The 20991-nt window shown below is 43.7% G+C and overlaps 1 protein-coding gene across 1 annotated transcript in view; it reads left to right on the top strand.

Annotated features, from left to right (window-relative positions):
* Positions 1-20117, top strand: part of LOC115540363 (uncharacterized) — a 32533-nt gene extending 12416 nt beyond the window's left edge. The window contains exons 2-7 of the mRNA XM_030351569.1: positions 10654-10947; positions 11271-11540; positions 11652-11786; positions 17449-17483; positions 18449-18542; positions 19552-20117. Of these exons, the coding sequence (XP_030207429.1) occupies positions 10654-10947; positions 11271-11540; positions 11652-11786; positions 17449-17483; positions 18449-18532 (818 nt within the window). The 3' untranslated portion in view covers positions 18533-18542; positions 19552-20117. The remainder of the gene's footprint in view (positions 1-10653; positions 10948-11270; positions 11541-11651; positions 11787-17448; positions 17484-18448; positions 18543-19551) is intronic.
* The last annotated feature ends 874 nt before the right edge of the window (positions 20118-20991 follow it).

Raw genomic sequence — 20991 nt, 5'->3', positions numbered from 1 at the left:
ACCTGGTTCAACTAATTGAATCTAAAGTGAGCGTCGTGCTACCATTTAACTCTGATTGCGAGTTGCGTCTCTGTCGAGCCAGGTTTTCCCAAGAAAGCCTTGGTAAATTCAGCGAGGTTCGTGCATACCCCCCAGGGCTCACCTGAACAGAAGCGGCTGTGGTTGTTTATAGGTTCTGGGTAGTCTTGTGTAAGGAACATTGTTTAGGAAGACTGTGTGTGTGTGTGTGTGTGTGTGTGTGTGTGTGTGTGTGTGTGTGTGTGTGTGTGTGTGTGTGTGTGTGTGTGTGTGTGTGTGTGTGTGTGTGTGTGTGAGTGAATGAGAATGCGAGAGAGAGCGAGCGCGTCTGTCGTGTCGGTCAGATTACAGGCGTGTGTAAATCCTGGTAAAATTACCAGGATTTACTCTTTTAGTTATATTTAATGCATACAATCTGCGATGTACTCTTTTCTGTCCCCCGCCTAGATTAGAGTTTGTCTCATTTGGCTTCCTCAAAAATAACCCCCACGCCACTGTTCATCATAGGAATCAGCATAGCGGACATGATCTCAGAGAAAGCGTCACCCTCCTTTGTTCTTCTGTTTGATTGAAATGTTCTCCGGAGGACTTCTCCTCATTTTAGGTAAACTTTTCCCCTTTTATAGATTATTTGTATATTTCATTGTTCGGCTTCTGCACAACAGGTCTGGTATTTATTTTCTTAAATGTAGGCCTACTTGAGTATTCAGCAATAGAACGGCGCTGTGTGTGTTGGTTTGTGTCTGTGTGTATAAATAGGCCAACTCTACGTTATGCTTGGTAATATATGTCGTTTATAGTTGGAATGTATTATCATTGTGTAATAATTTTGTAATAGTTGGCTATTAATCAAGCAATAAAAGCGGGTTTAGATCGGTTGAAAAAACAAACTATTTCCGCGTTTAAAAAGCGGGCGCAAGACCACAATACCCACTGATATTAATAGGTGAATAAACTGTTATAGAACTGGCCGGGATGTGTGGTCCTCTCTGGGTGGAGAGCGCTGAAAAAAGCTTAACAAAAAGCTTAACTAGCCTACTGGTGAAGGAATGGTTACTATGGTACTATTCACTCAAAAAGCTTAATTATTGGTGAAATATTGGCAAAGAGCAACAACTCATTATGATACATTCACATGAAATGTGTCTTTCCCTATACTTCGGCTAGGAAAGAGGAAACATGTTTATATTCTCAATATTTATTATTAATGATCTGAAGTAGGCGATGTGTAAAGAAAAGCGCTTGATGGTAGGACAGAGTGTTCATTTTAAGCAGGGATAAGCCTACACATTTTGGCATGTCGAAAGAATACAGACGGACAAAATATGTGTCCCCCCTATAACATTGTCTAGAGAAGAAGAATCATGTATATTCTTCCTTATTCCTCATTCCTTAAGGCACCATAAGGCCCTACTAATAATAATGGGTTATTCAATGAATAATTGTTTAGTAGGCCTATAGCCCGGGGCGGTTAATCGGTTAAAAAAAAAAGAAAAAAAAAAAAGAAAGTGTTTTTCTATGATGTATTATATCATAACATTTTGTGGGGCATTGATATATTGGCGCCCCTATGGCTACAGGCGCACCTGCTTGTCGAGAATGTGCCGTTTTTATGAGCGGTTTATTTGTTTTTTATTAGCGTGACGAGATGACAGTCAAGCGCGCTCCCCATTAGAAAACTACAGGTTATTATAGGTTTCTGAAATAACCGGGGCATAGCTTGGAGGGGGGGATTTTTTTTTTTTTTATGCTTAACCTAAATAAGCAAAACACACAGTTATTATAGCTTTAAATATCTACCTGACTGCTGTGCTGCTTATCCAAAGACATCTAAAGTTCCAATCAAGTTATTTCAGAGTAAAATGAATACAAGTGAGAAAGACCAGACCTATATATATATATGACTGAGGATAGGTTAATTCACTTGAGATGGTAAACAGGCAAACACTGGTTATGTTTTTAAACTGTTTATTCTCTTGCCAGAAGGACTATTTAGATTATGGTTACTTTATTTTGAGATACCCCTTGAATCCCCATGTTTGTTTCCAGTGTAAAGAAAGCAAAAAAATATATAAGCAAGTAGATAATTATTATTTATTTTTTTTTGATCCTTTGTGGCATGGCCCTGCCGGGCTATGACTCGGAGAGTGGGAAATGTTCAGCACCTGGTTTATTTTAACAGAGACACAAGGTAAACAAGCTTACATTCTGGATTATGAAATCTTCCGAGTTGTCATTTCCAGTCTCGGGAGTATTTATAGCGTTCCCGTGCGACTTTGTGATTGTGTCATGAAATTGGCTAGTCGCTTAGTGTTTGCTACCTTAGCCTCATAGCAAACCAGCTCGAAAACAAACAACACAACTATACATTGTATTAGAAGTACAGCAAGACCGTGCAATGCATAAATTAGTGACCTGAATAAATTCAGGAAGCAATGTAATCAAGTGTGTAAGAGCATTTAAAATCGACATTAAAATGACCAACGTTGTACAAATACATAGAAAATAAATCTCTTCACGGGCGCAGCCATTTTGTTGGGATCGTCATCACTGCTCTCGGTCTACTCTCAGAATTCCGAGCGATGAAGACATAAAGTGGGCGTGCCTGCGAGAAGTGCCGCAAGAAAGCTGGGAGATTTTCCGACTTCCGACTCGGAAGGGTGGCATCCGAGGATTCAGGAACACAGCATAATTTACCTAGGTAAACCCTGTTCTATGCCTTGGCTTTAGCGGAACTGGCAAAGTGGTCATGTTTGTAGTCTTTAAGTTATTTACAAAATCATAATCATAACTGGTGTTAGCTTGACACATGTAATCAGAAATAGCATACACTAAAATAATTTCAAATAATGGTGGAAAGCCCTTTCCTCTCAGGGTGGAGAGCCCTGTTCTGCCGTGCAGCTTTATCACTACCTTGCACCATGCTCACACCAGCCATTTGCTTTATTATATTTAGAAGTAGGACTGCTCCTGTATATGGCAGCGGTCTGTCTTCGGAACATTGAAGCCGTTCCGTATCATGGTCGGTCCCGGACCCATGAATGGATCTGAAAGCCACCGGCTTCATGCAGCAAGGAGTTTGACTTTTTGTGTTATTAAAACCACAATAGATTACTAGAAACACGAGACACTATGAAAGAGGTAAAACGCATGGTCGGTAATTAGAAAGAAACACACTACGAATATATTTATACTTTGTTCTAATAAACATCCTGGCAAGCCCATCATCCTTCCCTCTGTCCCCAGGCTCTGGAACAGAGCAGCGTGGGAACAAACAGATCTTGTTTTAATGAAAGGAGAGAGGATGAGTTGGAGGCAGAAATATTTGGGCCGACTGCGGCTGTGACCAATAAAGCCTGTAGGTCTTAACAGCGAGTTAAGATTGAGTTCAATGGAAGAAAACAGTATGCTTTGTAAAAAAACGGTGGGCCATTCCAAATATACACTGCCTAAATCAGTCCCCAATCTGATGGTGGTGGCCAATCAGATGGACCTTCTGAGTAAGGCCTTGACACACCCCTCTCAGTTCCACTTTCTCCTCTCTCAGCGGTGAGTGACTCCCCATCTGTCTGCATTATTTCCCCCCAAAAAGGACACAGTAAATAGTTTTGTCAACAGAACTTTAAACCACACTGGACATTTAGTTTTGTGTGGTCTAACTAATATAACATCTAGCCTCATCATCACTGGTCTCATCTCTACGTGATGGCATTGCCGACCTCATGTCTGTTTCATACACTCCTTGCCTGTGTTCTTCTCCATTAAGACATATTGTCAAACAAACATAATATAATAGCTTTTCCATATTAATAATATTAAGAAATTCATCTGTTGGTATCAAGTGGCTCCCCCTGCACTTCCACCTAATGTTAGACCTACCTGTTGCCTTCCCCTGTCTTTCCTGATCCACTATCCTCACACCAGAAAGAACTCACTATTAAATATAGCAGCCTTAATTCCATTCGTTAGTCAACCTGGTGATTGCATCAGTTAAGACAACTTAAAAAACAATAACACTATTTTGCAGTATTGTTATATGCTGCTGTTGAAATTACATTGACATTTTGGATTTTGAAAAGTACACATATGGAGAGCCACAGCACAGACCTTTGATGAGAGAGAGATGTTAACCTGTAATTACAGATTCCATGTCTCCCAACAGATGTAACTGTACGTTCACACCAAAAGCTGTAAAAGATGCAAAATCAATGAATAGCTCAAAACGCAACGCTGTCAAAAATATTTACAGCTCTTATCTCCCTTGCGCGTATGTTTACTGGGACCCACGACGGCGAGAGACATCTGCATTCAAATTGGCTGGCGGTCATTTACAGCCAAAGAGTAGAGTTGAGCTGTTTTCAACTCTCATTTACAGCTTTACAGCTTTGAAGCTATCGCTCAACCGTTTTAACGCTCCTATCGCTTTATCGCGCATGTCTAATAGAAAGTGAATGGCAATTATCTCTCAAAACTCTTTATAGCTTTGGTGTGAACGTACAGTAACTGTAGCCTGTATGTCTGATGGCCCAGCTAGCATGACCAGCTAACGGTAGCACAACATCTATTAAGGATTCCATGGTGATCAAGAGTTATTGCATAAGTTATGTCTTCCAGCTTCTTGTAATTAATTTTGCATGCTACCTTATTTAACAGTTGTGGTTTTACCTTGATACAATTGAGATGTGTCATGCATGGGATTAGTACCGTTGGGTTTAACCAAAATTTAAATTTAGCTATCAGCAACATTGGTTTGCCTTTCACCATCCGCTTATTTAACTGCTGACGCATCCTTTGACACGCCATCTCCTTCTCCCTCTTTCTTCTTCTATATTTTAGCCCCAGACAGCTTTTTTGCTTTATCCATCTTTTTCCACAGACAACTCACTAATAATATAAGAAAATTAAATAATAATAAACTAGTAATTTGTAACTGCTCGCTCAGCACTCACCGCGCCCCCACTCCCCTATGTCAAAATTCCATGAGGGAATCTTACGAGATAGGGCGCCTACTCTAGCCAACAACATTAAGGAAATTCAGAAATGATTTAGAACCTTACCATAGCAGGTAAATCTATAAAATACAAAATAAATAATATATTTAAATATTATTTATAATACCATCGCTTTGGCGCCCCCTAGTGCGGTGCCCCTATGCGCCGCATAAAGTGCATACCCCATTTTTGCGCCACTGGTGAGCAGTACGGGAATGACGCGACGGGAGCCCAGGTTCAGCAGTGTGGGAGCCACATACGGGGTTCTCCTGTGTTCTGTATGGTCTTTGGTCTTGCACTGCTCACTCTCGCCCTCTCACTTTGGGTGTTGGGCGTTTGTATTTGCATGCGAAGAGAAAGAATAGGGAATCAAATACAAGAAGTGGAACTGAATTATTTTGGCTATTCAGATCACAGTGTCTTCCCCCACGTGGAGTCCCTCATGGTTAATTTGGATATGCATAGTGTCAATGCCGCAAATGACCCAGGAGGGCGCAAAGGTCCAACCAGCGATTGTCCGAATCCTCCCAGGATCCTTTGCGCAACAGGGCGACCACGCCGACGGTTGCCACACAGCCCCCGCTAAGGGGTCAGGCGTCCTGACGACCCCTACACCCATCGCACTGTCCCGAGTGTTCAGCCTGCCAGCGCTGACGGGCAGGCCTCTGGGGACCCTGCCGGTGGCAGCGCAGACTCCGTGAAAGTACACCCCCGGCTTCCCACCTGGGTGTGGAACATGGACCTATTAAAGGAAGGACAGCGGATTAAAAAATTGAGCCAATTCATTCCCATGAAAACTGCTCAATGGCGCAGGGCAACATCAAGGAGAGATTTGCTTCCACTTCATGGGAGCCTAGCATGAGGAGCATAGCATGACGTTCCGGATGTAGAGATATTCTCGTTCTCTAGCATTCTTAGCATTGTAGCATCATAAGCGAGAGATCTGAGCGAGCACAGCATTGTTTACCTAGCCCAAGCCTGGCAAACCTCCTCCGCTCCACCCAGAACTTCCTCACAGTCCGCTTGCCGGACGTCTGGTCGAGAAGTAGCCGACGGCGGCTGGCTGGGTCCGTTGGAGAGGTCCACCTCTGCCCGTTCGGCCTTACGGAGAGCCTCACATAGGGACTCTGGCCTGGTGAGGCAGACATGCTGCCGCAACTGCTCCGGCGTAAGCCCCTGCTGGAACACGCGGAGAGCCAGCCGCGGGGAAGTCTGGGAACCCGCTTGATTGTAAAGCTTGACATCGGACGCGTAAGCCCCCAGGCTCTCCACCTCCTGGCGGCGGTGACCAGCCAGCTGCTCCTCCTCTGTCACACGGATCGCGTTTCCACCTCCAAAAATGGGCATGACCCGGACAGAGCCGTACTGAGCCGTACTCGTCTCGCACTCGTCTCCCAGTACTCCTCCGTTGGAGTACTGAGACGCCTGAAAGGGTGACGGCAAGTTCGAGCTGCACACGCCCTCCGTGTTTGGTCGACAGAATCGTCACTTCCGGGCGATGTATTATTCTGGACAATGGACGAACAAGGAGGTGGAGACGTTCCGAAATTTTTGCTGGACGACTTCCATGGTAGCTCTTGGATTAATGTGTCGCGTTCCTCTTTTCCCTTGTTTTTATTGAGCAGGCTGCACTGTCGTGCTGCTATGATGTCACGATGTTAACGTAGCTGCCGCGGCGATCGACATCCGGCCTACCATAAGGGTACTGTCGGCGGTGATAATGCGACCTCGGAACTGAGCTGGGCTACCCCGCCCCCTCACTACCGGACTGAGGCGAACCGAACCAAACCGCACCCTCCGGTGGAAATGCGCCATGAAGGTCCGCCGCCGGAACCGCCTCTCTAGTGCCCTGATCAGGGCCTGAAGGTCTCTCTGGGGGAGACCTTCAGGCCAGGTCGAACAGGACCCGTACTGCCGTCCCCTCCAGCGCCAGTGCAAGGTGGTCCACACCCCTGACACCCCAGCCGTTATCCGGGTATGGCCCCAGCGGCGTTCCCCCAGAGAACTTGGGCAGCTTGGCCGCTTGGCCACCAGGGGGCGGTCGACAGCACACAGCTGTTTGTTCGGGGTCCTATATGTGTTCAAGGTCCTGTATATTCAAAATCTACCGGTAACAGATATTATATATGGTTAATAATAAATGTGGGCCGACTCAAGGCGATGATGCGGTACAGCCGTTAGTGTTGATGCTTTGTGTTTTTATACAAACACGGTAAAACTGCTTTGGCTGCAGCTGTATCCTAATTCCTTTGGCATTCACTTTGTTTGTATACACATGGTTCACTGGTGACCTCTCAGATGCTTACACAGTTTAGTTTTTTTTTAGTTTGGAGCAGCATTCTGTAACTCGTTTTGCGCAGGCCGAGGCCCAGTTTGAAATACAAAGAATCATCGTAGATGACACGAAATACTCCTACCAAAGATGTGGACTTGAGTCCAGGGGTGCAGATGGGATTTTTGAACTAGGGGGGACCAAGCTGTCAGCAAATGTTTTCAACTCATTAAGTTATTTTTGTGTAATTTGGGCTTTAACTAGCGCTCAAGTAGTTACTTTCGTAATAGCCTATGGGCCAATGGTTTGCACTAAAAAGATATTGGAGAATTCTTATTTGAAATCATGGATAAACAACAGTGAACATTGTTAAACAAAGACCTACTTGATCAACACTAGCAATATATGATGAAACTGTTATTTGTCTGGAATTTCAATCACCCACAAAAACTTCATGCCTTATGCAAAATATGTTTTGTTTAAAAATGTATGTTTACACTCAGAAATGTTAACAACAACATATTTACATAAATGAAAAAAGAGCCAAACAAATTTACTGTCTAAGCAGACCCCAAAAACATCTCTCCTCCTTTAATTACCCTGAGCATACTTCTGGGCAATTTCTTGTCAGTCCAGTCTTTCAAGCCTCTCTCACACACTTTGAGACTGTTCCTCTTAGTACCTTTGTGTCTAGCATCCCAGCATTAACTATTTTGTGATCTCCTAAAAACCTCTCGTTTGATTCTGTACCCCTTTGTTTGTCTTTCGTTTTGTACCTCTGCCCTGATTGCTACTGTATTCCCGTGTACCGAATCATTGCCTCCAGTAAAGGCCACTCTCTGATTCTCCCTGCTTGTCTTATGAGTCATGCCTTTGGGTCCAACACCTGTTTGCACCAGCGTTATAATTATTTAGATCCTGCCCCTCCCAGAATGTTCCCTGAGAATCAGACTATATTGGTGGTGTACAGTGTTCTATATCAGACACTGTAGAGGACACTTTACACAGTGTTCTATATCAGACAATGTAGACAAAACTTTACCAAATGTTTTATATCGGAGTCTGCGGAGAACCCTTTACACAGCATCTGCAGATAGTAACAAAAAAACTATAAAACTATTATTCTATAAATGTTCACAAAAATGTTTTTTTCTGTTTTGGCAAGAGGGGCACTATAGCCAATCAGGGTGAGGGAGCGGCGGACTGGGTAAATGCAGCATCCTCCTGTGTGGGAGATCAAAAATTGTGTTTCGATATTGGGCCCAGAGCTGAACAGATGCTATTGGATCATCCTCAGCCCCCCGTCCATGTCTGCGGGCGGGCTGAGACGGTTTGGCCAATGGAATGCATGAGGTCTTTGGGTTGAGGTGTAAGAATCAGAAACTCCTGCTGGAGCTTGTGCATTCAGAGCACTGGAGTGGGCGACAAGAACAAACATAAACTAACATTGGCTATAGTCATCACTCATCAAAGAAAATCCACTGATTTGATGCTTAAAGCTCTCTATCTCAATCTACATCCCCATAGGAAAATTTTGTTGTCTTGTACAATGACAATAAAGATTATTCTATTATATTCTTCTTCTATTCAAAGGGCTTCACAGACCAGCTGCAACCTGTCTGACCACTTCTAACCGCCCACCTTAACTGCCGAAGCCTATCGTGCAGGCGCAGCTGTAACTGAACACGGCAGCTACGCAAACAATGAAACATCTGCCTGTGTGATAAACATCATTGATTAAGTTCCCATGGCATGCTACTTTATGGATGCTTTAATATAGATATTAGTGGGCCCCTAACACAGTATTTTAAGACGTTCCCGAAATCCTGCCATGGTGCAGAATTAAAGCCACTATGAGCCTGTCGTACATTTAGCTTTCCCCAAACACGCCGTTTCGGTCTCTGTAGTTTTAATAAAAATGAGGAGGAGAGAGGCGGGTCAAGGAAGAGGGTGGGGGTGTGGCCCTGAGCAGCTTGCGACCACGGTACCATACGCTTGGTTTACAGTGGATGTATCGCAATGGCGAGGACCACACAGCCTTTGACCGTGTGCTGTAAATATTCTAGAACGTTCCGGGTGCTCCGGCGGGAGTCCTGGAGCTCTGTATCTTAATATCATACTATACATAGATATCTATATCATATAATATATATTATCATGGCCAAAAGCCTCAAGACGATATTATGAATCTCAAACGACTGCGTCGGGTTCTCTGACATCTCTGGTTCTTCCACTTCCACATCAATCTGAAGTAGACTGAACCGCTACATGGAGGAGGAAGGGATTGTTGCCCGCGATTGTCTCTCGCCGGAGCCCAGCTGTCGAGGCACCACCGCCTCGGCAGCGCCGAGGCATCACCGCCCCGGCAGCGCCGAGGCATCACCGCCCCGGCAGCGCCCCGGCACCGCCCCGCAATTCCTTCTCAAACATGGCTGAGATAACCCCAAATACAGTCTCGTTGTGGAAATACCAAAGACGTCAGAGAACCGACATGTTAAGCGCCATAACACCAACAGCACAACGGTTATCCAATTAACAAAGAAGCGTACAACACTTGCAATGTGTGTAATGACACACACACACACACACACACACACACACGTGGCTCTCGCACGGTCGCAGCTCATTGTCTCATTGGCGGGCCAAATTCTCTAGGCGGGCAAAGCATAGAAAGGGAAGGTCCCCCTTATGACGACATATGGGGCCACATTCCAAATCAGCACGCCTGAGCTTCCATTTTTTCAAAGGCGAGTAGGATACCTACTGCTCGTTTTACGACAAACGCAAGTTTTAGCCACTGGGGGACCATAGGCAGGCTAGGGGAACTCATATTAATGTTAGAAAACTCCATAAAGTGAGATTTTCATGCAATGGGACATTTAACATGTCATGCTGCAAGCCTTTCGATAGGTCACAGAGAAACAGTACATTTAAGCAGGGACTATGCACTTATATTACCAACACTTTCCATGCTGGCATCACCTGGCAGATATTTGGGAAGTGTTTATTACTGCTGAGGCACTAAGCAGAATTTAGTTTAAAAATATATATATATTTTATGAGACTTTCCAGTCCTTTTACATTTTATTAAAACGGTCCATTAAATATCCCGAAATCTCCTGAGACCTCTTCACTACAGGCTATGGATAAGGCTTATGGAATAGGCTAATCATCAACATTTTGAATAAAACCAAAGATTTCAGAAAAACATTCTCTTTAGAAAAGGTTGCACTATTATACTACAGTAGGGTACTTTGTTATTACAGAAGTTAACTACAGTACTACAGTAGGTTACAGTAGTATTTCATTAGGGTACTACAGTACGGTTACAGGGCTGTTTGACTGAGCGATGTCTCTCCTGATCTGTTACAGTGATGACGTCATCTGCTGACCAGGAAGTCAAGCAGAACCTGATCTCCACTGTGGGGGGAGAGGTCACCATACCTGTGCCTGTCAAGAGTCGTGGATTTCTTTTGAAAAAAGGACGTGTTATCGCTACAGTGATAGGTAGTGTGTTTGAGATAGAAAAGGATGATTTCCTGAACCGAACTTCCTGGGACCGAGCCACTGGCCTGTTCACTTTAAGAAGACTGCAGAGCAACGATTCAGGGGATTATGCTGTTAATGTTATCGTGACTCTTGTATCATTCAACCTGAGTGTTTATGGTAGGTAACATTGACTTCTCATTGTGATCAAGACCTCATCTACTGTATCTAGACAATGTGAGTTGTACACGTTTAGAGGGGCAAATGGTGAAGCTGTATACAAGAAGGTAGTGGACATGTCTAGGAGTGGTCAAGCTGTATACTAAAAGGTCATGTCTAGGAGTGGTCCAGCTGTATACTAGAAGGTAGAGGTCATGTCTAGGAGGGGTCCAGCTGTATACTAGAAGGTAGAGGTCATGTCTAGGAGGGGTCAAGCTGTATTCTAGAAGGTAGAGGTCATGTCTAGGAGGGGTCAAGCTGACCTTGTGGTCTTCTGTCCCCAGACGCCGTCCTGGAGCCCGGTGTCACCGTAGTGTCTGTGAGCAGCGAGCGCTGCACCCTGCTGTGTGCTGTGGACCAACTGAGTGGAGGGACTCTCTCCTGGTATCAAGGAGAGGTCCTGGTGGACCAGAGCAGCACCCAGCGCTCTCTCCCTCTGACCGTGGACAGGCTGGGTCTCCGGTCCTCCTACCGCTGTGTGTCTGCCAACCCTGCTGGGAACCTCACCCGGTCAGTCGACGCTAATACGTCCTGCACAGTACAGCAGCGCACTGGTAAGAAGTCCTCACAAACCCTGCCTCCACCTGGACTGCACAGAAAGCTCAAAGACGCTGCTCATGTTGTGGAGCTTTTAGTGACGTGAGTGTTGTGACTCTTCTGTACAGGTGATGAAGATGAAGGGAAGCATATCAGGCTGAACCAGATTGTGATTCCCATCGTCTCTGTTATGGTCCTCCTATCCATTTGTGCCATCGTAATATTTTTTGTGAAGAGGAGGAAGAAAGGCACACATCTCCAAGGCAAGTATTTTTTCTTGTTTTTGGTCCAAACATACTATATGTTAACGTAAAGACTGACTCTCTGATTGTCTTCTGAGGGAGTTTCATTCACCAGTGCAGAGATATTCCATTCTCACGTTTCACAATGACTTTTTCGCCACCATGTTCATCATACCAAGAAGTAACTTTCGATCCAGCTATTGCTACTAGTGAGTAGGTGCCTTGAATCACATGCACAAAGTTGATTGAAATGAGTGAAACTTTGAACTACAGCACTCACCGAATATTCTGCAGGAAATGCATTTTCTAGTTTCATGCTGCGAAAAAAGAAAAATGGTATCTTATGGTCTGGAGGTTTAAGATGCTTGTCTGTTGCCGAGCCGAGCTGAATAGCTGTTCTCATTTTAGGACGGTGGTTTCCTGTTCTCGGTATGACAGGTGGTTTTCTGTTCTCAGTATGAGGGGAGAAAACCACTATAAAATGTAGTTAAGCGTTAAAGAACATTTATATAGGCTATTTAATTTAATTTTTCTGTCCTGTGCTGCCAGTAATGGGAATTTTGCACCAAACTTGGTAACAAACTACCACATACATGGCAGCAGGAGTTGGTTGGGCTTGACGTGCCGGGGCAGCTTGTACACGACCTAAAACCTGTCTGGGCTCATGTGGTGTGAGCCTGTAATCCTTTACCGAGAAGACTCTAGGTTTTTGGGGAGAGGACTAACAAACCAACTCCACCTTCCCCCTGGCGGGGGTTTTGCACAGGGCTAGCAACCCTGCCATGTAAAAAAACGCTTGCTACAGAAATCTTAGCCAACGAACCAAATGCGGCAAGTAGGATAGATGCACTTCAGGAAACTGATTTGATGACAGATGACAGCCAAACCCATCTGGAAGCTGGCATCTCGAGGGCGGATATCCTCAAACCGAAAGTAACACTTAGAGTAGGTTGCTGGAATGTGCGAACACTCTACCAGACAGGGAAACTAGCTCAAGTCATAAAGGAGATGGAAAGCTATAATTTAGAATTAATAGGAGTGAGTGAAACAAGATGGACTGGTAGTGGAAATAGACAGTTAGCAACAGGGCACCAGATAATGTATTCTGGAAGAACAGACGACCATCATAGTAGAGGAGTAGCCATCATCACAACAAAACAGGTTCATAAATGCCTGTTGGAGTGGAAGCCCGTTAATGAACGGATAATTAAAGCCAGGTACAACTCATCATTCGCAAAGTTGACAGTCATAGTCTGCTATGCACCCACAGAGGACTCGCCGGAAGTGGAAAAAGACATCTTCTACGATAAACTGCAAGAACTAGTAGATGAAACACCTTCACACGATGTACTCCTCATCATGGGTGATCTAAATGCAAAGGTTGGATCCAAAAATGAGGGTAAAGAGAGCACCATGGGGAAGCAAGGTATGGGAGAGATAAATGACAATGGAGAGAGATTAACAGCATTATGCCAGGAAAACAGACTAGTGATAGGAGGAACAATCTTTGAACATAAAAACATCCATAAACTAACTTGGACATCCCCAGATGGTAATACCAGAAACCAGATCGATCATATAATTATCAACAACAGATGGAGAAGTAGCCTTCAGGATGTAGTGGCAAAACGAGGAGCAGATGTTGGCAGTGACCACACACTTGTCGTAGCAAAGATAAGATTAAAACTCAGAAAGACCAAGAAAATAGACCAACGGGAACCAGCTATGAATGTAGCAAAACTAAAAGATCCAGACGTGAGGAAATCCTTCCAAACCCAGGTGAAGAACAGGTTTACAGTTTTACAGAACCAGCAAGAACTAGACCTGTACAACTTCAACAAAGCTCTGCTGGAAGCTGGAGAGAAATGGCTAGGACCTAGAAGGAGAAGAAAGGAGGTCTGGATATCAGACGAAACATGGAGGAAGATTGATGAGAGAAAAGAAAAGAAGAAGAAAATCCTAACAACTAAGTCACACAGACAGAAGGCACAGCTACAGACATTATACAGTGCACTAGACAAAGAAGTAAAAAAGAGTGCTAGAGCAGACAGGAAGGCATATATTGAGAAGATCGCCGAGGAAGCAGAAGCAGCTGCCTCAAAACAGGACATGGGCACACTCTACAAGCTAACAAAATCACTTACAAATAGATTTCAGGCAACGGACATTCCAATTAAAGATTCAAACGGAAAAACCATGACAAAGGAGGAAGACCAATTAAGGGGCTGGAAAGAACACTTTCAGAGGGTACTTAACAGAGATGACCCAGCAACTGAGGCAAACATCACGCCAGCAGTAGACCTTTTAGACATAGAAACGGAGCCACCAAATGTAGAGGAGGTAAAGATTGCCATAAAGGGTTTGAAGAATGGAAAGGCCCCAGGAATAGACAGAGTCCAGGCAGAATTGCTGAAAGCGGAGGAACATCAAACAGCACTAGCCCTTACGGAAATTCTCAGGGACATCTGGACTTCAGAAGAAACACCACAATCCTGGAAAATGGGCCTCATCATCAAATTACCGAAAAAGGGAGATCTGTCAAATTGCAACAATTGGAGAGGAATCATGTTGCTACCAGTCACCAGTAAAGTCCTAAGTCGAATCATTCTAAATCGACTAAGTGACACAATTGACCATTACCTTCGAAAAGAACAGGCAGGGTTCAGAAAGGGAAGATCCTGTGCAGAACATATATTCACACTGCGACAGATAATTGAACAGAGCAATGAATGGAGGGCAACCATCTACATTAACTTCATTGACTTTGCTAAAGCATTTGACAGCATCAACAGAACAGCATTGTGGAAAATTCTAAGTCATTATGGAATTCCCAACAAAATCATCTCTATAATCAAGATGCTATACAGAGACTTTGGTGCCAAAGTTATCTGTGGATCCAATCTCACTGAAGAATTCATTATAAAAACAGGAGTCAAGCAAGGCTGTTTGCTATCCCCACTACTTTTCTCACTTTGCATAGATTGGCTTATGAAAGAAACAAAGGGAAACAACAAAAGAGGAATATCGTGGACATTCACAGAAACTCTGGAGGACATTGATTTTGCAGATGATATTGCTTTGTTAGCCCATCGCCAAAAGGACATCCAAGGCAAAACAGAAGACTTAGCAACATATGGCAAACAGATTGGGATAAATATCAACAGTGACAAGACTAAAGTCATGAAAATATCCAAAATCCAACCAGCCGCTCACCATCAATAACATGAACGTGGAAGAGGTGCAGGAATTCACCTATTTAGGCAGTAAAATAACAACAGATGGAGATTCAGGGGCAGATGTCCAGGGCAGGATCAATAAGGCTAGGGGAGCGTTAGCAGCACTAAGAAAAATATGGAAGACTTCAAAGATCAGCATAAAGACAAAGCTGAGGATATTCAAGAGCAACGTCCTCGGGGTTCTCCTGTATGGAGCAGAATCATGGAAAGTGACACAGACCATCTGCCACAAGCTAGACGTATTCCAGACTCGAAGCCTTAGGAGGATACTGGGAATATTTTGGCCTAGGACAATCTCAAATGAAGACCTCTACAGTAGAACAGACATGAGACCCCTGTCAAATGTTATCAAAAACAGAAGGTGGATGTGGATCGGACATGTGTGCAGAATGGACCCAAGCGCTATCCCAAGGGTGGCCATGAGATGGACACCACCTGGGACAAGAAAACAAGGCCGACCAAAAGAGACATGGAGAAGATCTGTGGAGAAGGAGATGAAACAACTGGGATGGTCCTGGGGCCAAGTGCAACATTGGGCAACAGACAGGCAGCATTGGCGTTCGTTGGTGAAGACCTTATGTGCTACCAAGCACGAAGAGGACTAACTAATTACATTTTATTTAGTGGAAACTGAAACTCAGCACGGTAATATTGTATTATTACATTTACGGCTTATATGTTCGGTCCTGCTTCCTAGTGGCTATGTGAGGGTAATACAGCTTGCGTGTTTGAATCTGCTTCCTAGAGGCTATGTGGGGGCAGCTTATGTTCTTAAAATACGTAACATGATCAATGAATTATTAAACTGTATTATTTGCGGAATTGTACATTTAACATTAATGAACTTGTTGAACAAGTTCTTTAAGCTTCCTGCAGCCTTTAGGGGAACTGTTGCAACTCATTCCAAAATAAGAGTCTACCGTTAAATACGTTAAGCACTAAAGAAATTGAAACATCCTGTTTCCACATAAAGGTGGCGTAAAAGTTCCCTTTTGTTTGATCTAGGTATATAGATGGTGTGCAATCCTCTCAAAGAAACTGAGTGTTTTCCCCAACGCACATATGCAGCCGTCCTCTGTTGTATTACAAAATAGCCAATGGCGGCTCTTCCTCTGTATATTTGTATCTAATGCATATTTGCAGATCAAATAGAGACTTCTCCTGGGTACAAACATGTTACCACTTTAACTGAAAGTGACAACCTAACATCGACCCAACAGCAGATCAGGTATACACATACTGCATGACGTACTGTGGTGTGCAGACTATGGCCGTGAAGGTGGTTCATCAATCACAGATGAATCGGCGGGTGAACCGGCATCGACGGCTGACCGCGAGAGAGCCTGATGCTAGGGAGCGCTAGGGATGAGTCGGACTCTGAACCGGGCGGGGGGACCATGGAGCGTCCATGGAGGCTGGTCTTCCCCCTCACAACGTGCTTTGTTCAAATAACGCATCACATAACTGTTTAGCTATTGTGGCGGTAACGTTAAAGAGCCAGTGAACGCATCCTTTACTTTAGGCTTTAAACGTGCAAATTCTAGCCGAAACCGCAGGTTCACCGGCTCTTTAAACCCAGCTAGATATACTGAACTTGGCGGTTGGAACAATAGCAACCAATTACGTTCCGAAGACTTCAACTTTGTTTCAGTTCTGAAAAAAAAAAGTACATAAATCTTTCTATTCTTTGTAACAAAATGTATTTTGAGCAACCTTGGCTGCTTGGGGCTGTGAGTGATGTGGGATGCCCATTTCTTCCTACGCCGCTGTCTATAGTTGGCATACAAAGAAAGGATGTTGAAATCCCCTCTCTTTACTACAGTAGACCCTTTCAGTCCACAACTGATAATCGAGTTTCTGAATTAAAGGGGACCTATTATGCTTTTTCGACTTTTATGACCTATAAACGTTGTTATTATGATTGATAGTCATGTTTAACCATACTAAAGTGTCAAATAATGACGTACATGCATTTCGACTGGTGACAGTCTGGGGTGGCTGTTCAGAGCGCTTAACACTCGGGACAACGATTGCGATTCACTTGTTCACATTTCCGGGAAACATCTACGTAGACGTACTCCTGCCACGCCCCCATATGCCTGGTCAAATCTGCCCCCGCGCGTGCTCCAAGGAAGGTAACCAATCACAATAGAGTTGGGTTGGCAAGAGGGGGGCGAGGGGGCGGAGAAGGACGAAACGGAGAGTTGACAGAGAAGGCTGAAAGCGCCCAGATGAGAGGAAGAGTTTCCCGAAAATCTACATCGTTTTTTGTGTATGGTTAAACATGACTATCAATCATTATAACAACGTTTATAGGTCATAAAAGTCGAAAAGCATAATAGGTCCCCTTTAAGCAAAGAAAAGTGAAGTCAGGTTTCTGTAGCCCATTAGCTTAGTGTGAACCCGTTTTATTCATTCACTAATTTTGTTACTTCTTCTGTTTGTAGCTTCAATCCTATCGGTCCAAGACGTAACACCAAAGGTAGGTGCTCTGTGGGTGCCTATATACAGTCTAGTCCACTTTACTACAGCCCTTAATCACAGTTCCATTCCCAAAGGCCTTCATAGACCAAAAGATACCCTCAAATTATATCACACAAATCCACAAAAAGACATTTTCAAATTGTGTTTTATGCAATTACATCTTTACTCACTTTCAGATAATTCTTTACACAGAAACTAGTCAGTATGCTTTTGTTGATCTCGCAGAGTTACCATACCGCAGGGGATCCGTAGGTAAAAAGGTCTGTAAAATGGGGATGCTTGCATACTAACCTGTATATGGCGATATGCATATAAAAGCTAGTGAGTTGTAGACGACCATTCAGATTGTGTGTACAACAATGCATGTACAACACAAATATTTGTTGCGTGATCTTTTTAAAAATGCTATATACAATTCATACATTTTACTTTTTTTTTTTTATTTAAATACCCTCACTCACTTGCAGAACAGAATTGTACACAGGAACTATTCAAAGGATTTGGGGATCTCGTAGAGTTTGGTCAAACCTAAAATGTGGCTGCATACATAGAATTAGACTCTAGATAGAGGTGCTGCATGGTATGGATTTATTAAAATATAGGTTAAGATATCCACCCTTTTGCAAAGCGCAAGTAGCAAGATTTGTGGATCGGCGTAAACACAATGTGAGATGTCTTTGCGAGTTATAAATAATGAAGTTCATTAAATATGTCCATACATATTAGAGATGTGGTGTTTGCATCACACGATTCCTGAGCATTAAGCAAATGTATAAGTGCGTGTTTGTGTGCACGTTTGTGGGTGGGTTTGTATGTGTGCGTGTGTGCGTTCGTACGTGTGCTTGCCTGTCATCGTACGTATTTGTGTTTGTATGTTTGCATGTCTGTGTTTGTGTGCGTGTGGGTTTGTATGTGTGCCTGTGGTCGTATGTGTGCGTGTACGTGTGTTTCTGTTCACCACAGGAGGAGGCTGTTCGGGACAACACGTTGTACGATCTGCTGCAGGCTCCCCGCATCGTTAATCCGACCGCTGCAGCGCGCACCTGAAGCTCACGAGGTGTGCGGCGCATACAGCCCTCTTGTCTTTTGGAATCAATGTGCTTCAGCCCATATGGACCCATACAAGGACAGAGAATCACCCTACAAGTAGAGTTATTCACCCTACCAGTATATGGAATCCCCCTTTAAGTACAGTGAATTACGCTACAAGTAGAATAATTCACCCTACAAGTAGTGATTTACGCTACCAGTAGAGTTATTCACCCTACAAGTTCAGCGAATCACCCTACAAGTACAGGGAATCACCCTACCAGTACATGGAATCCCCCTTTAAGTACAGTGAATTACCCTACAAGTAGAATGATTCACCCTACAAGTAGTGTGAATCAGTGTACTTTTTATATCTTTTGCCAGGGTGAGTCAGTGATGTGTTGGGGGCCAGAGGCGCCACGGCCCATTACCGCCCATGCAGCTGACTAATAGTTATCAAAGAAAGGAATGTGGAAATCCCCTCGACTACAGTCGAACCTTTCACCGTATCACTGAAAGTCAAGCTTCCCAATTCAGCAGCTATTCAAGGTTTCTGTAGCCGTTAGCCTTGACTCAAGACGTTTTATTCACTCATGTTGTGCTTTCTTGTTTGTAGCTTCAATCCAGTGGGAGCGTGGCGTTACACCTCATGTAGTTACACTGTGGGTGCATGTGAACACTCTAGTCAATATCACTACAGCCCGTCATTATTACACCACGCCTCCAAACCATAAGCTTATAATAATAATAATAATTCATTGAATTTATTTAGCGCTTTTCTAGACACTCAAAGACGCCTACAGTGAAGGGGGGGGGGGGGGGGGGGGACCTCACTAACCACCACCAGTATGTAGCACCCATTTGGGTGATGCACGGCAGCCAATCGGCGCCAGAACGCTCACCACACACCAGCTTGAGGTGGAGAGTGAGGGATGAGGTGGAGAGAGAGGGAAAAGAACATTTAACACTACTAAGTCATATTATGTGCTTGCATGTGTTGATATTTGTGTCTATGTGTGTTTTTCCGTTCACTATAGAAGGAGCTTAACAAGGCCGCTACAACACGCCCCTCAGATGCAACCCGCTGCAGGTTCATCGCATCGGGGTGCAACCCGCTGCGGTCGCACCCCGACCGCCACAGAGCGCGCTTGAAGCAAACAAGAACCAAAAGGACTTAAACGGCTCATGTTGTATCTTAATTTATGTTGTTTTTTTATCGAAAGTTTTTATTATTATTATTATTTTTCATAATTTTTTATTATGCGCTTTGTTAAAGAAATGCATTTGTCCATGGAGTCAGAGTTCTTTGGAAGAAAGGAGCAACCCTTTTTAGGTCATACTGTATTTCCTCCATAAAGGGGGTCTCCCACGGTTGGAAGGTTCTCATCCGTTATCGCCATCTGTTATCGCCTTCCGTTATCGCCATTGTTTGCGCTGGCACACAAAAGATTGTCCTATCGCTGAGTATAGAAACGTCTGGTTAGAGCTGTATCATTAACACCACCATTAACATCTTGTGAGTTTGGGCCTTTTAGGGCCTTTTGGCTCTTTATTAATAAACATCCTCCAATAATCTTGGTTGGAAGGTAAATTATCAATCACATCAATGACCTATACTCACCAAACCGTTATTTTCCGTCTGGGAGACATTAAGGGACTCTCTTTTCATTATATTTTACCTTTAATTAACCAGGCAGATCATTAAGAACAAGTTCTTATTTACAGTGATGGCCTGACAACAAACACAAGCTTCTTGGGGGGGAAGGGAAAAGGGGAAGTGAGAAAGAATGGGTTAGAGAGGCAGCAGCACGCAAACACAGCTGTACAGACGTACAACAATGCAGCAACAGGGACCTGCAGGGTTAACATACAGCTACGTAGACATACAACAAGCACAAGCAAAGAACAGGATTACATAAACAAGGCAAAACAGCAAGAATAAACTTATAACAAAATAACAATTGTGAAAAAACATTTAAAAACTTTAACATTTAACTGTACTTGTTCAATGGGGACGAGAGGACCAACAGAAATATTGACATTATAAGACAGTCGAAAATTATATAATACACATGACACATAAGCAATGTACACCCACAATGTACAGTTCACATAGTTCATGTTAGTGTTTTGTAGTTCATTCCACGACTGAGGAGCACAAAAGCTGAACGATTCAGACACCGAGTGGACCTGCAGAAACAAGCAGCGTACCGTTTTGGTAACCTTTTAAGTTGGTATCCTGCATAACATCCTGGTAACGTGATCATGCAAGGCTCCAGGCTAATAATTATCGGAGGGTGAGGCTGGTCCAACGCTTTCTTATTTTAAGGATTGGGCGACTGTGCCACCAGGTGGCAAAAAAGCAATAATACAGCATTAGTTTTCACTTGGCTTTGCAGAAGAGGAAAGACTATATAAAATGAAGAGGACTTCTATTTTTTACTATATTAGATCAGTTAACACATTACAAATAACAA

The sequence above is a fragment of the Gadus morhua genome, chromosome 3 (assembly GCF_902167405.1).
Source record: "Gadus morhua chromosome 3, gadMor3.0, whole genome shotgun sequence".
In the NCBI taxonomy this organism is placed as follows: Eukaryota; Metazoa; Chordata; class Actinopteri; order Gadiformes; family Gadidae; genus Gadus; species Gadus morhua.
Note: the sequence above shows the minus strand (reverse complement) of the source record. Positions and strands in the feature narration are given on the sequence as shown.